This window comes from Mastomys coucha, unplaced genomic scaffold (assembly GCF_008632895.1).
Source record: "Mastomys coucha isolate ucsf_1 unplaced genomic scaffold, UCSF_Mcou_1 pScaffold21, whole genome shotgun sequence".
Classification (NCBI taxonomy): Eukaryota; Metazoa; Chordata; class Mammalia; order Rodentia; family Muridae; genus Mastomys; species Mastomys coucha.
The window spans coordinates 99,212,263-99,227,633 of NW_022196904.1; the positions used below are offsets into that span (position 1 = coordinate 99,212,263).

The 15,371-nt window shown below is 36.1% G+C and overlaps 1 protein-coding gene across 8 annotated transcripts in view; it reads right to left on the reverse strand.

The window, feature by feature from the left end:
- Sbf2 (SET binding factor 2) overlaps positions 1 to 15,371 on the reverse strand; it is a 330,570-nt gene that overhangs the window by 118,006 nt on the left and 197,193 nt on the right. For all 8 annotated transcript variants that reach the window (XM_031387848.1, XM_031387851.1, XM_031387855.1 and 5 more), the window contains exons 14-16: positions 10,999 to 11,203; positions 7,254 to 7,363; positions 5,619 to 5,768 (exon numbers count right to left, since the gene is read on the reverse strand). In XM_031387848.1, the coding sequence (XP_031243708.1) occupies positions 5,619 to 5,768; positions 7,254 to 7,363; positions 10,999 to 11,203 (465 nt within the window). The remainder of the gene's footprint in view (positions 1 to 5,618; positions 5,769 to 7,253; positions 7,364 to 10,998; positions 11,204 to 15,371) is intronic.

Here is a 15,371-nt window from a genome sequence, read left to right on the forward strand (position 1 = left end):
AAAAAAAAAAAAAAAAAAAAAAAAAAACAAACCAAACCAAACCAAAACAAAACAAAAAAAACAAAACAAAAAACCCTCAAACAAACAAAAAACCCAAAACAAACAAACAAACAAACAAACAAAAGGGTTGGCTCGCTCCTAAGTGGGGATTACCTCATATTTTCAGTGTTTCTATTTCAATGTAAAATTTCCAGCTTTAACCAGCTCTCCAAGGCTTAAAGAGACCCATATATAAGTGTGGTCACAAAATCCTCTGATGCAGGGGCTGAGAATATGGCTTAGTGGTTAAGAGGCCCTCTTCCAGAGGACATGGTTCAATTCCCAGTGTCCATACGGCAGCTCACCGTCTGTAACTCCAGTTTCAGGGGATCTGGTGCCTTCCCACAGACATACATGTAGGCAAAACACTAATGGATACAACAGTAAGTCTTTTAAAAAGAGACTTTAAAGCCTGCTGATATTTAGGGTTTGGTTTGTTCTACTTGTTCTTTTCTCAAGAGCACAGGGGAAATGTATTTGGAGATCTTCTCTACTTCATAAGAGGAACTATGTATCAAAATTGTGATTTATATTTATTTGGAATTTTCTAAGGTTTTTTTCTGTGTTGATGAGTAGGTTTCTCATTGAATGAAGTTTAACATAATGAGAGAAGTAGAGAATTTCACTGGGTTTTCAAATCAAAATTTATTGTTAAAACACAGTAGCTAGGTTCTAGACAAAAAAAAAATTTAAATAGAGGTTCAAGTCATGATTTTTTTGTAACCCTTGTTTTGAAAAATATGATCCATCTTTTGAAATGAGATGTTATGTAGGAAGTAATTATACCCTGTATAAAATAGTGCTGTGAAAAAATTATCTTGGCTTTGAAAGAACCTGATAAACAAAGTAATTGTTTGGCAGTACTCATGTTCCCTTTGGTTTTTCCCTTGAGGGCAAGAAAGAGACTAATTTCTAGGTCATGAAAAGAAAGATTACTAAGTGTTTGAATCACTAACTAAAATTTAGTTCATTTAGTTTTTGTTTCTTTCTTAAAGTATCAACACAGATGTTTGGTCTGCTATTGAATTCTGTGCTACTGAATTCTATGCATTTGTAAAGGGCACTCTGAATGTCATGTCCAACCCCTTTCAAGAAACACCATTAAACCCCAAGTTGTAATAAAGAACTATTCAAACAAAGACAATACATGTAGGACCACTTATAATAAAAATTAATGCTTCTATAATGGCAAACAATGGTGGGAGCATAATGAACACAGGGACTGTGGTGGTTTGAATACACATGGCCCCTACAGACTCATGTGTTTGAATGCTTAGCCCATACGGAATGACACTCTTAGGAGGTTCGGCCTTATTAAAGTATGAATGGCCTAATTGCAGGAAGTGTGTCACTAAGGAGGTGGATTTATGGTCATATACATGTTCAAGGAATATCCAGTGTGGCATGCAGTCTCTCCCTGCTGCCAGCGAATCAAGATGTACAACTCTCAGCTCCTCAGCACAATGCCTGCCTGCATACTGCCATGCTTCATGACATGATGATAATGGACTAAATCTCTGAAACTGTAAGCCAGCTTAATTAAATGTTTTGCTTTATAAGAGCTGCCTTGGTCATGGTGTCTCTTCATAGCAACGGAAATCCTAACTAAGAGACAAATTCATACCAGGGACTGGAGTATTGCTGTAATAAGCCTGACCTGCTTTTGTTTGGAGAAATGTGCATTTTGGGATTTTGGATGCGGAAAGCAGTGGAATGCTTTAAGTGGAGCCTAACAGACCATACTAGTAGGAACATGGAAGACAGTAGTGCTGAGGGTGATTTAAATGCTGGGGGCCTGGCTCAAGAGATTTCAGAGGAGAAGAATTTTAGTATGTTGCCTAGACACTGTTCTTGTGATATTTTGGTGATGAAATGTGGCTGGTCTTTGCTTTTGTCCAAAGAGTCTGCCTGAGGCTAAGGTGAAGAGATTTAGGTTAACTTCATCAGCAAAAGAAATCTCAAAACAACCTAGTATAGACTCTGTCCAGTGGTTCACTGTTAGGAAGAGAACATTTTGCAAACAGCAAGCAAAAATACAAAATGCATATATGGTTTAAGGATTAAGGGGGCACAGGAAGTGGAATGGATATAAATTCTATGTTCAAAGAGATAAACAAATTAAAGATATTAAATGAAATTAAGGGAGTGAAAATAAATGAAATTAACCTGGGGGCAAGATCCCACTCAGCTAAGCTTCTATCTTTAAAACAGGAATTAAGGAAAAGTATAGGTCCAAGTGTGCTGGTACACACCTTTAATCCCAGTACACAGTAAACAGAGGCAAACATATTTCTGAGTTCAAGGCCAGTCTGATCTACAGAGCAAGTTCCAGAATAGCCAAGCTTAGGCAGTAAAGGAAACCACTGAAAACAGAAAGCTGGTATAGATATAGTTGAACAAGAGGGCCATGTTCCAGCCCCAGAACATTTCTAGATAGTATAAGCTTTTGATTTTTATGTGGAAGCATACTGTAGTTGAGCTTCTTATATAAAATATCTTAAGATTCAACCATATTGTCACCTGAAGCTGTAATTTGTCCATTTTCTCTGTAAAAAAACATCTACAGAAAGAAAATACCAAAATTGATATAGCCATTCCATCACTGATACGTTTCATTTTCCTATTAAGATTGGTTTAGTCAAATAGTTTTGATCATAGCAGAAAGTCTGTATCCAAAAATTGTGCCTACAATTCATTCCTTGGCGCAGCAGAACTGTCAACTCTCAGCTTAGTTACGATGGAAGTAAAATCCTTTGGTGATGTGAGGGTCATTGAAGTACAGCCTTATTACAATGAAATCCAATGTCTATAAATTGTTCTTATTTTGGGCTTGTACCAGAGTAAGAGCCAAGATTTTAAACTCTACTAAATACAAAACAAACAAACAAACAAAAAGACTTTATATATTTATGTTCATTTAAGAAAATACTAGAAGTGATGTATTTATTATTTTGAAGTATACAGTTAATATGTTTGGAGTTATTTAAAATTTATATTGAGAAAAACGTATGTATTTTCAGTATTGCTGTAGACAAGCATCTACATAAGACTGTTAAATTGATTGTTGTTTTATATCAAACAACTTTTATAATACTCATTTTTATTGTTATAATATTTTGTAAATTTTAAGGAATATGACAAATAAAGATATTGTAGGTATTAAAGAGGGCGTCTCTGGGAGGAGTTGGGGTACAAAAGGGAAACAAGAATGTCATTTAATTCTATTTACTTAAAATGTTTTTAAATGTTAACAAATTCAGATAAATTTAAATCATGTAACTTTTCTCATCATAATGCAATAAAAGTTAAGAAAAAATTTAAAAAATTAGGTTGTCTTTAAAAAAACCTACAGAAGTTATTATACTTAGATACAAATTTGTTGGCAACTATATGCTTTACACACATCACTCTTAGGCTTGTATTCTCATTCTTTTGTATTTTTATAGATGGTCTCACTATGTAGCCCTGGAATGCCTTCAATTCCAGACCTCATGTCTTACTCTTACTCTTGCTAGAGGTAAGGCATGTGCTACCACACCTGGCCTGTGCTAGCACGCTCTTTAAGCCTTTGCTTGCATCCATCCATCCATCCATCCATCCATCCATCTCCCTTTGTATCTATCTGTCCATCCATCTATCTATTATTTAGATAAACAGATATTATATATTTTAATACAGTCAAAATTTTGTTTTGTTTTGTTTTGTTTTTTCAAAACAGGGTTTCTCTGTATATCCCTGGCTGTCCTGGCACTCAACTTTGTAGACTAGGCTGGCCTTGAATTCAGAAATCTGCCTGCCTCTGCTTCCCAAGTGCTGGGATTAAAGGCGTGCGCCACCACTGCTCGACAATAGTCAAATATTTTAAGATGGGTAGCATTGGTGACTTCACAAACCTTGCTCTAACACACATGTAACTGATACTGCTTAGTGTGAGGATGTAGCATTGTGTTATTTTTGTTTTCATTTTCATTTTTTTCCAAACAGGGTTTTACTATGTCTGGCTGTCCTAGAACTCACTTTATGTATTTATATATTCATCTGCTTCTACCTCCAAAGTTCTTGGACTAAAGGTGTGCACTACTTTGTCTGGCCTATTTTGATGGCATATTATATGTTTGTGGTCATACCATTACTACAGGTTCTACCATTACTTACTAAGCTCATCATAATTGCCTTTGTCCTAAAATGCCATTTTGCCATAAAGTACATTTTAATAGTAATAATACATAATACATAAGTGTGTATCTGCTTGGGCTCTTTATTTGGTTCTACTGGTCAATTCAATTATAACTGTGCCAATGCTGTATTATTTAATTATTTGAGAGCTGACAAGGCAAGTCCTCATACTTATTTTTTTTCTTGTTCTTTTTAGTACAAAGCTGGGAATTACAAAGAAGATTATTTTTATCTTCTACTTGGATTTCTGACAGAAATTATATCACCTCTAGAGATTATTTTGAGAACTATTATTAGATACTATAACTTTGCATGTATTTAGGCTTCTTTCATCTACAAATTTTATTAGCAATTCTATCCTGTAGCTTTTGTTTCTACTACACCATGTTTTCGATGTATTTTATTTATATCACCTGAATTCCAATAATTCCCAGTATTTAAAGAGAACAGGATGGCAACCAACAAGGACCCAAATTGTTTCTTCTAATTTGGGTTTTCATTATTTTGTAGGAATGTTATTTCTGTAAGATTATATACTTATTCTGAAGCCTATAGGAAACTGTTTCAATTTATTTATTTATCTTTGGATTGTTCATCATTAATTCCTCTCTACTTCGATAACATCTAAAAACTGACCAGGGAGTGACACATATAATGAGAATTTTGGTTTCTTTAAAAACCCAGTTATGTTATGTGAATATGGTTTTGTTTTAATACCAGGTGTGGGATAAGAGGCCACTTCACAGCAGGTGTTATGATTTGCTTCATGCACAACCAGGGGCATGATTGTTGTCAGCTGCAGAAAGTTTAATTCTGGGGCCTCTGGAGAGGGTATAAATGGCAAAGTCCTGAGAGAGCCTGTGGAGGCTGCTGCTCTGGTGCTGCTCCTGGCTGTTGTTATTGTGGTTTGATGAGAAGAAATTAGAGGTATTCTGATGATGAAGAGTGGATTTGCCCCAAGGGGCTCAACATCCCTAATCAGTAGGAAGTAGTCCAAAGAGGATGTTCCCCTGTAACTTTCTTTCTTTTCTACCTAGTGTTGAAGGTTTGGAAAGGATTATGGTGGGATAAAACATTGGAAGGGTGGTAGATAGAAGAACCCAATAAAATAGCCAAAAAAATACATTAACAGACGTAACTGTGGAATTTGGTAATATAAGACTCTAGGCCTTTAAGATATTGCTCATATTACAAAGTCAGTATAGTAACAAAGTGCTTGTCAATAGGAAACAAGGAAAGAACAAAGAAGTGAGGATTTACATCAGCTAATGAGCAAGTGACTCAATGGAATCTCAGCTCTTCTTTAGCTATAACAGTCTCAAGATATTGATATTTCAGTAATTAATGTATCTTTTGAAAAAAGGTATCTGCAAAATGAGAATAATCCAAACAATCAAGATTACCTGTAGAGTACAATTCATCATCCTTATTATGTAGTCAAACTGTTGATGGTCCAATATTGCTCGGTTCTGCTGAACATGCAAACCCAGCTCATCAGTGAGACACTGTCTTGCTGCTTTTCCTTTAAGGGCCCTTAAGGCAGCCGGAAGGGTCTGAGAACAAGAGAATTCCAAGTGACCAAAAGAACCTTCAAGCAACTAAACTGCAAATTCAAATATGTCCTGTCAAGTATTTAACAGTCACACCAGAACTGAATTCCTAGGGAATAGGTGAGTCACTGCTAAGACCAACTGTAAAACAGATTTGTAATTATATGTTCATTTATAAGACAGCAAGAAAATCAAGTACAAGTAGCTTGTAATGTGGACTGAGAAAGCATTAAATTCACTCCTCCCTCCCCTAAAGTTCTGTCAGAGTGGACAGAACTTTAATGATCAAATAGACTGCTGTTTACTTAGTTCATGTATCAAAGCTATAGACATTTAGGTATCTTTGGATGCTATCTTTAACGAGAGCATTGCTTTCATTGTAAGAACATCCAGAAATGGCTCCCTAATTTACTATATAAACCTGCTCATTTGCATTTTGTAATAAAGAGCTTATATAATTTGAAAAACCTAAAAGTATAAAACAAAGGTACAAATAAGCAATTAAGGAAAATTATCAGAGCAGTGGGGCACAACACTAAAAGCAAGTATAAAATCAGCATGCAAAGCCTGGTATGGTGGCACACACCTGTACTCAAAGGGACTGAGGCAGGGGGATCAGTAACACAACATCAATGTAGAATACTACCCAAACCCTCAACCAAAACAAACCAATGTAAGAAGTAGACAGCATGCAGAAGTTGAAGGCATAAACCAACCAACAAACAACTAACAAAACGCTCAACGTGAAAAAGTGAGGGATGATGGGTTAGTCATATAGTAAGTAGCAGGCAACTGTACGTATTTACCAACCCCTTGTAGCAGATGTTGAGACCTGTGACCATGAGTCACCAAGAAAAGGCTATGCCATGTTCAGCATGATCCATTGAAGAAGGCAAGAAAACCCAAAGGCACATTTAAATTTTAGTATCAGTTTCTAGTATTTACTACATAATTTAATTAGATTCCTTGCAAAAAATTAAATTATATATAAAATTATGTTAAAAAAAAGTTTTAAAGAACCAAGCTTTTAAATTGGAAAGAAAGTGACTGGAGAGCTGGCTCAGCTGGCTCAGCTGCACTGCTTCTACAGGAGCACACGTTCAGTTCCCAGCACACAGCAAGTGACTCTTCACAGTATAACTCCCGCTCTGGGGGGGATTCTGATGCCATGGCCTCCGCTGACACCAGCATGCACGCGTGCATACGCACGCGCGCGCGTGCGCGTGCGCGCGCACACACACACAAATGATAATATGAAATCTCTGTAACAAAAATTTGTAGAAAAATGACTACAAAATTTCTCTTGCAGGCATACATTTGAACTACAGTCTAAATTTTAGACACTATTCATTTAAGTCATTAAAATGACTTAAAGAGACAAAAGAGAAAAAAAAGAGACAAAAGAGAATTAGAGAAGAGACCACTTGATAACTTTAAAAGGTAACCCTAAAAGCAAAATAATAACTAAGAAAAATGTTGTTTTATTACCTTCTCAGTCTCCAAAGTTTTATTTTCAAATATGAACGAGATGCAGTTTCTAACAACTTCCAGTCTCTGTGCACTGTTAAAAACTGTTACCACTTTATCCATTATTGAAACTAGTGGAGGAATGTAAAGAAAATACAAATAAATTAAAACTATATAAATTATGCACTGACAAGGTTAATCTTTAAAATCCTTGGAAAAATTAAAATAACAAATGCCATGTAACAAGAGAAAAATACTATATATTGATCATGCTAATAGTTAAGTAATTTAATTTTTCTTTTGGAATATACAATTTAGTTCACATTTTCTAACAATGAAGAGGTAAGTTACTAGTATAGCACTTGCAAATATGTACATATCTAAGAAATCAACTTCAAGGTACACTCAGAATGCTAAACTAGAGCTAAAACAGGAAACGGCTCCACTATCATGAGACTACCTATCTCCCTAATTGCTAGGGAAGAAGAGATAAGTATCACTAAAGGAAGACAATCCATGAACCTCCAGGGAGCATGCCTGGGATTGACTCAGGCCCTCTGCACATATGGAATGGTTGTAAGCTTGGTCTTCATGTACGACTTGTAACAGCAGGAGCAGGGTGGCTGTCTCTGATTACACTGCCTGCCTTTGGGACTCTTTCCCCTAACTGGGCTGCCCTGTCTAGCCTAGAAGATGCACCTAGTCTTACTGCAACTTGATATGCCAAGGCTGGCTGATATCAAGGGAGACCTCCCCTCTTCTGAAGAGAAAGGGAGGAGTGAATAGGGATGGGGGCGGGGACTAGAAGGAAAGAAGGGTGGGGAAACTGTAGGGATGGAAAGTAAATGAATTAACTAATTAAAAAGAAAAAGAAAGACAGTCCATAGACCTGCCTCTTTCTCTTGGTTTCATATTGAACTTGAGTTGGAAGAGGTGAGATCTCAAAATGGAGGGCCATGATCCAGAGGAACCCAAGCAGCTGAGGAAGCCTTTATTGGTGGTCTGAACTTTGAAACTACAGGTGATAGCTTAAGGGAACATTTTGAGGAATGAGGCACACTTACAGTTTGCAGTAATGAGTGATCTCCAAACAAAACATTCTAAGGGCTTTGGTTTTGTGACCTACTCTTATGTTGAAGAGGTGGATGTTGCAATGTGTGCTCAGCTACACACAAGGTTGATGGGGTGTGGTAGAACCAAAGGGAGGTATTTCGAGAGAGGATTCTGTAAAGTTGAGTACCCATTTAAAAGTAAAGAAAAAAATGGTGGTTAAAAGATACAGAACATAATTTCAAAAAAGAATCTTTCTTCTTTGAAAAGTATAGCAAGATTGAAACCATAAAGGTTATAGAAGAGTAGGAAAGAGAAGGAAAAAAAGAGAAAGGCAGAGTAGGAAAAAGAGGATTTGCTTTTTTAACTTTTGATGATTATGATATGACAGATAAAATTGTTGTTCAGAAACATCACACTATTAAAGGTCAGAACTGTGAAGTGAAAAGGGCCCTTTCTAAACAAGAGATGTAGTTGGCTAAGTCACAGAGACATCATGGGGGTAGATTTGACAATTTTATGGGTCATGAAGAAAACTTTGGAGGCCGGGAGGTACCTTTGGTGGAAGAGGAGGCTATGCTGGTGGAGGTGGTAGCAGCAGGGTAGTTATAGAGGTGGCAACGGTGGATATAATGGATTTGGAGATGATGGTGGCAATTATGGTGGTGGTTCTGGTTATATAGTAGAGGAGGATATGGAGGTGGTGGACCAGGATATGAAAACCAAGGTGGTGGATATGGTGGTAGAGGAGGAGGGTATGATGGTTAAAATGAAGGAGGAAATTTTGGCAGAGGTAACTATGGTGCTGGTGGGAATTATAATGACTTTGGGTAACAGCAATCAAATTATGGACCCATGGAGGGGGACAGTTTTGATGGAAGGAGATGAGGCAGTATCTATGGTAGTGGCTATAGATCTGGTGGTAGAAGTGGTGGATATGGTAGCAGGTTTTAAAATACAGCAGAAAAGGGCTAAGTCCTTTGTAGGAGAGAGAAGAAGGCATTGTCAGGAAAGCTGCAGGTTACTTTGAGACAGTTGTTCTAAATACATTAGGGAAACTATAAAAACTACCACAAAAGAAACAGTGATCTATAAGTCAGAAAAGTTACTGCAGCTTTAACAGGAAACCCTACAGTTTGCAAGAAGTGCAGCTATTGACTGATGTAATACAGTGTCAATTAGATGTACATTCCTGAGGTCTTTTGTCTATTGTAGCCTTTTCTTTTCATTATAATCAGGTATATTGCTCAGTAAACTGTGATAGTGACACTAGAAATAAATAATAAAGAAATTTTTAACTTAAAAAAGGAAGAAAGACAGTTCAAAAAAAGAGGAGGTTTATTTACAAATCAGATACCTGGTAAGGGAATCACCTAAAAGCTATTGAAAATTCTAGTAATTCAATAATAAATGGCTCAAATTAAAAGTGGACAAAGACACCTTTTTATTTATTTGAAGACAGGACTCATGATGTAGCGCTGGTTGCCGTGAAACTTTCTCTGTAGACCAGACTGGCCTCAAACTCAGAATTACCAGTCTTTGCCACATGGCTGCTTAGACTAAAGGTCTACAGCACTGTACCCAGCATTACAGACATTAACAGAAGATGCATACAAGGCAACAGACATAAAGCTGCTTAGCATTCTGATGCTGAGAGGTGTCACAGCCTTGTGTGACATTGCTGGTAGAGTATAATGTAGCAAAAGACCTGCTATGGAAAAGAGTGCCAGTTCCCTAAAACAGATATTCTTAGAAATATTCTTACTCAAGAGAAATGAGAACATATCTACATAAAAGTTGCATATCAATGTTCACAGCAACATTATTCATAAAACCCCCAAAGCAAAACCTACTCAGATGTCCATCTCCTCATGAATAGTTTTTAAAAGGTTAAATGTACATACATTTTCCCTTATTGTTGAACATTATTCACCCACAAAAACCAATGGCATAAATGACATATGCTACCATAAAAACTTTGAAAACATTATGCTAAATGAATAAGCATGTCACAAAGGCATACATGGTACATAACTGCATTTATACAAATGTCCACAATATGCAAACCCATGAAGACAGGAAGTAGATTACTCTACAACCTGGAGAGAAGGTAGTTTTAGAATGATGGAGGAAATCATTGATAACAAAAGAACAATGGTTTAAGAAAATGTTCTTAAACTAAACCGTGATGATAAACTGTAAGTTATTCCAAAGTTGCTGCACTGTATACTCGTAGGACTTTCAGTATGTGAACTACAAAAAAAAAAAAAAAAAAAAAAAAACAAAACAAAACTGTTTTAAGATCAATAAATTGTTTTAAGAAAGAAACAGATTTTACAGTGCCAGTGGTCAGATAATTGCCACTTTTTATGGGAAGAAAGATGGATGGAGTAGTTTCTGTTGATAATACTTTGATTCTAGTTATGAGCTTGTTCATTTTATAAAATTATATGCTTTTCATTGATATGTCTTGTATTTTATTAGGACATGCAGTTTATTTTCAGATAGAATCTCATTTTGAGAGAGATATTCTAGGTGGGTGTTGTATTCCCTAGGTAGCTGAGTCTGGCCTAAAGCTTGGGTCAATCTTCCTGCCTTAGCCTCCCAAGTGCTGGGATTATAAGACTATATCACTTCCCGTCTCATAAAAAGTTCAATTTTAAAATGAGCAAATACACACACACACACACACACACACACACACGTACATACATACCAACAGGTGGACCTGCTGGCACTACACATTTCTTTTCTATTCGTGTAGCAGGAGGTGCATTCTGGTTCTTAGCAAGATTTTCCTGTATTAGTTCTTGAACCCGGGCTTCATTAATCTTTGGGAAAGGAAGAATATGAACTCTTAAGTGGGATCCTTCTGTTGGACGTGGAACTTTCTGGAATGCCATATGAGGGTTTGGATTCTCCTGTAACATCAGACAAAAGAAAAATTATCCAAGTTAACATATTTAACATAACTTTGTTAAAATAGGAAGAATACAAGAGCACAGAGGGCCATACTGAAATCATACAGGTGAGTAATTACACATTCATATACATGCCAAAGTATATGGAATAACAGAATCTTTCTCCAAGCTTTTGCAGCAGCATCTGAAACAGTTGGTTGTCTTCTTCCATGAATAGGTACCATGCTTTGGTTTTAGATCTGGTTGCATCCCCTCACCTTTTAATTATGCGACTACTCCAATACTCAACCTGTGGGCCTCTCGTCTATTGACACTTAGATGCTTTGGAGATTACTTCCAGTCTCTTAGCTCTTTATCATAAAGACGTCAATGATTCAATGTTTTTTTATCTGAGTGTTCTCTCCAATTCTATAGTCCCCTACTTAACTATATACAACAAATATTTCCACTAAGATTTAAAATAACAATGTCATCTATTTAGAAATCTATTTTACTCAGTATTGATCACTGAATATATATTTTTCCAGTCATTCCTGTGTAAAGATTGGTCATCTCTAATGCCTCTTTCTAACATACAATTACCCATTTTTCTATCAACCTTGTGGGCTTCACTGTCAGAGTAGATTTATAATCTACTACATCTCCTTTTAGTTCAAGCCAACAGCTCTCAGACTATCCAATACAACTGGTCTCCCTGACTCTGCCCTTTTCCATCTCTCAACAGTGATCTCATCAAAAAATGATGAATCACCATACAACCTTGTTCATTCAAGTAGCCCCTTCACCAGAGTAAAACACAAAGTTATTTAGTAATCAGACTGTAAGATCTAGTATTTCTATTCAACTATATTCTACATGCATTTGACTCGAGGCTCACAGGCTTTCCTGTCCCTGCCTCAAGACCTTGGCACACAGTTGTTCCCTTGGTCTGAAATGCTCTACTCCCTCTGAATTTGCAGTTCTTATAGACATCTTTTATGGACACTTTACCAAAATTATATTGCCTCCCTCGATACATCCCTTATTTTCTTTATATTTTTCTCTTTAATATGTGAAACCTTTTTACATACTATAAATTATTTATTGTTCAGCCTTGTCTCTCTAAAATGAAGCACTACAAAAGTAAACATTTTGCTTAGTTTAAAAGGTATTTTTTAATTAAAAATGTAAGCCATTTTACTTTCTTTATAAATATGCATGTGTGTTTCTGTGTGCATATGCACACTTGTATAAAGCTGCCTGCAGAAGCCAGAGGAGGGCACTGACTATCCCGGAGCTGCAGTTCTAGGTGTTAATGAGTTATCTGATGTGGGTGCTGAGAATTGAACTCTGGACCATCTCTCCAGTCCCATATTAAAAAGTTAGAGTTTTTTTGTTTGTTTGTTTTTTTGCTCTTTTATTTGTCTTATTCTGTATACCTATTGCAGGAAAAATGATAGGCAGGCAGAAGGCATTAAACTACTTTCCACTGCACTCTATCAAGTATGATATGTTTGACACACATCACAACTGCAATAATTTAATTAATTTAAGGTTTCTGGGGCAGGAGATTGAACACAGTACTTTCTATATGCTTCTGCTGAGCTACACCCCTAACCCCATCAGCTAGTATTTTTAAATACTCTTAGGGCTTGTGTGAAACTTTATCTAGCATCAGTTTAAGGAGGATTCTATTTCAAATCCCAAGCAGAGTGGAATTCATATATTCTGTAAAGTTCTCTAGGGAAGGCTGCTTTACAACCTTTCTTAGCATTTCTTCTAGCATTTATTATCCTTCTGCCACCAGAAAATTCCTTATTTCCACTGAACCTATGCTATTCATGGTGTAGACTAAACTCATTCGTATCCTATAACATGCTCTTGTCAGTTAAAAATGGTCAACTGTCACCATCTATTAGAACTGGTCCCCAAAATTCTTTCTGATTATATGGCTCAGATTCAGGAAAAGAAAAAAAAGGTGGATTAGGACAGAGGATACAGTTAGCATTTCTCAGAACACAATGGAAATGGGACTGTTTGATGTGTCAAAACACTAGATTTTGGTTCTTATACTGCTCAATATGAGATGCTAGACAAATAACTTACCTAAGATAAATAACCAGCTTATGTTTCTGCCTGGAATGAACACAGACATCAGCATCTGTGGTCCCTGGGATTCACTTCATTAAGATGCTTTCATCATTAGACATGACTTCCACCCACATTCCCAAAATATTAATTATCAATATTCTAAAATATAGCGGATATAGTTTTTCCAGAGTAGAGAGGTAATTCATATGGACCTTGAATCCCAAATCCTTTAAAGAATATTATTTCTATTTAGAATGATTTTATAGTAATTTATAGTATAGACTGATTTTTTATTACTATAAAAATCAGTACTTTCTGTACTTTATTTCAAATGCAGTAAATAGTCATGATGACAACTTTTAAAGATTTTTTTTGTGTATGTGTATATATGTATATGTTCATATGTATGTCAAGTGTATATATGTTCATATGTATGTCAAGTGAAGTGTGTGTGAAGGTCTGAGGAAAATTTTGGGTGTTGGTTCTCACTTTATATCTTGTTTGAGACAAGGTCTCTTTTGTGTAGGTTAGGTTAGCTTGCTTGCAAGCTTCTGGCATTTCTCCTATCTCTACATTCCACCTCCCCACTGAGGTACACTGAAATAAATTGTGGACATGGACACTACTGTGTTGTTTTTACATGAACTCTGGGGATCTGAACTCACATTGTCAGGTTTACATAGCTCTACCCACTAAGTCATATAAATCCTCCTCATTTTAACAACTTCTAAAACATAAAAAAATTAAAGTAGAAACTTTTGTAATAATTCAAGTATCTCTGAGTTACATTTTATTTTTCTTAGCATCTCTATTACCTGCTGTTCTAGCAATGACTAAGGTCATTTAGGAAAATAAAGGTTACATGTAGCACATCTAGTCAAAAGCTGTATGTGGCATGTTTATCTTTACAGGAAAAAAAACAAAGACCCATAAAAAGTCAAGGAAGCTCAGAAGAACATTATAGCTTGGATCTTACATGCCCCCCAGTGATCCATATGCTAGGTTGCATCATCAGCCATTGGTGCTGTTGGGAGTACTAAAATCCTTAGGAGTTAGGGCCCAGTGGAAAGAAGTTATATCACAAGGTATGTACCCTTGATGGAGATATTGGCCCCTTCCTGTCTTTGTTTCTTAGCCACACTGAGATGAACAGCCTCTTCTATGCACACTCATCATGATGAGCTATGTCGCCAAGCCCAAAACATCAGGGTACAGCAGCTTTTCCTTAAAGTCTCTGAACCATAGAGTCAACATTAATCTTTCCTCCTTGTAAGTTAATTGTTTCAGGTATTTTTTTTCTAGTACTATACAGACTAACAGAAAATGTCTGAGTCAAGGTTTCAGATGTATGCAACCTTAAATAACCTTATGATTATCAGTGAAGGGTTAAATGAACAAGCTGAATAGATAGCCCAGAAACAAGATTAGACATGAAAAGATGATAAAACTAGGCAGCATTACAATTTAGCAGCAAATTTAGGTAATCCAGTGAGTACACCAAGGTACTTTTAGTTTGTGTTCTCTGATTTCAGAGTGCCTGGGGGTTCATAGCCAAGTCTGAGCACTTCATCAGTAGTGTGATCTGGCACAGGATGACTCACTCATCCTCATCTGTACCGACGATAAAACAGAACCTACATAGATGTCTTGTGAGGGCTATTACCAACTGTTATATGGATGTTTTCATAACACAAACACTACACACATCCCAGGATCAATCTAAGGCTATTTTCTAAAAATCTAGATATCATTTATTTTAAAAATAGCTTCTAGTACATGTTTTTGTATAATACCATGTGCTTAAAATGAAATGCACTCCTTTCCTTTCTAATATTACAATAGCAACTATGTATATGTTAGTAATAATAGAAATTGCACTTGTAATAAAAGCAGCAAGTTTACACATAAATCACTTCTTAAAGTAAAAAATATTGCTCATCAACAGTGTTCCTATAAACAAATCAGAAAACCTGTAAACTAAATCTATATAATAAGCATTTGAAAACCCCATGTTAAAAGTTCAAAGGTGAGCCTATCTGTGGTTGCAGAAAGATTCTACAGTAAAATGTAGACCTTAGATAGATTTGCTAACTTATGG